The 1,525-nt window shown below is 34.7% G+C and overlaps 1 protein-coding gene across 1 annotated transcript; it reads right to left on the bottom strand.

The window, feature by feature from the left end:
• Nucleotides 1-603: 603 nt before the first annotated feature.
• On the bottom strand, nucleotides 604-1,484 carry LOC105315357 (scavenger receptor cysteine-rich type 1 protein M130-like). The gene is made up of 5 exons (XM_020005922.1): nucleotides 1,400-1,484; nucleotides 1,192-1,350; nucleotides 983-1,144; nucleotides 758-912; nucleotides 604-699 (listed from the first exon to the last, which is right to left on the bottom strand). Exons 1-5 carry the CDS (start codon nucleotides 1,482-1,484, stop codon nucleotides 604-606), a joined length of 657 nt encoding a protein of 218 aa, XP_019861481.1.
• Nucleotides 1,485-1,525: the final 41 nt, after the last annotated feature.

Raw genomic sequence — 1,525 nt, 5'->3', positions numbered from 1 at the left:
GTCTTTCTGTGTATGAACTACTTCTAGCTTTAGCCCCTATAATTAATTATTTATTAATCATGTATGCATAAATTTTCATTATAGGACCTTGTCCAGAAAAACCAACTTGTCTACATACAACACTAGCATCATTGTCATCCCAATAATCATCACATATAGTACCCCAGGTCTTATTAACACATAGCTCCACTCTTCCCACCAATGGATCAGAACCACCAACTAGTCTAATATCACCATTTTCACAAGGAGCTGTATAATTATAGATTATGATTCAATCTATTAAAGCAGGCAAACCCTTACTTTCACACCTCACACCAGCATCATACTCATGGCTAGTGCCTGGAATGTACTGTGATTGTGAGGTGCAGTCAAGCAATGAATTTCCTGAGGAATAGCAGTATGTATACATTAATATTGGACCACTTCCTTCACCAAATTTTGTGTTATAAATATACATATACATGGCGCCTATAAAATGCAAATAAAATAAATAAATAACTTCATATAAATATGTACCAGGAGAGGTAAATCCTAATGCATTGCATACTGTCTGAGCAAAGTAATAGTCATAGTAACGACTGTAAACAGTTCCCCATGCATTATTTAGGCAAACTTCAACTCTTCCTTCATATTCTGTGCTACCACCAACCAATCTAATATCACCATCAGTGCAATTAGAATAGGTTGAAATACCATGAGCTACAAATATTAGATTACTCATTTATGAAAAAAGTATATTTAGTCTACCTGGACAAACAACATTAGCATCAGCCCAATTAGATGAACAAACAGGAGCATTAGCATCAACTAGACAATCAAAAATGCTTTTTTCAGTTCCATTACAATTTAAACCAGTTAATAAAGTTATTCCACGTTCTTCACTATTCCATGAAGAAGTAACAGCAATTGAACCTATAGAACCAGATATATACATGCATGGTGATAATTTTGCACCAAATACATTTACAACAATAATAATTACCATAAGGAGAGAATCCTAGCTGCCTACAAACAACACTAGCTTCATTATTATCCCAATAGCTATCTCTGCAGACAGTTCCCCATATTCCTTCAACACAAACTTCAACACGACCATAATAGTATCCACCACCAACAAGACGTATGTCACCAGATGTACAATTTGCTAATGATACAACAACAGAATTAAAACATACACTTTACTAGACTAACCTTCACAGTTTAATTCAATGGCATTGTTAGTACAATACTGAATACTAGAATGGAGTCCAGAACCACATGACAACAGTGTTGCTTCATTACCCTGACAGTTGAAATAAGAATAAATGATAGGAAACAGTCCACTAGTGGTCCCTCTGATGGATGAATGACCTAAGCAAAATAATATATTTTAGCTTACACTTTTATTAGTGAAACAAACCGTAGCTATAATATCCCAACTGAAAGCAAGCAATATCTGTTTCAATGTTATTCCAATTGTTATTGCTACACACAGTTCCCCACATTCCATTACTACACACATGAAGTATTCCTTGGTTTGGTATAG

The sequence above is a fragment of the Amphimedon queenslandica genome, unplaced genomic scaffold (genome assembly GCF_000090795.2).
Source record: "Amphimedon queenslandica unplaced genomic scaffold, v1.1 AMPQUscaffold_10680, whole genome shotgun sequence".
Taxonomy (NCBI): domain Eukaryota; kingdom Metazoa; phylum Porifera; class Demospongiae; order Haplosclerida; family Niphatidae; genus Amphimedon; species Amphimedon queenslandica.
Note: the sequence above shows the minus strand (reverse complement) of the source record. Positions and strands in the feature narration are given on the sequence as shown.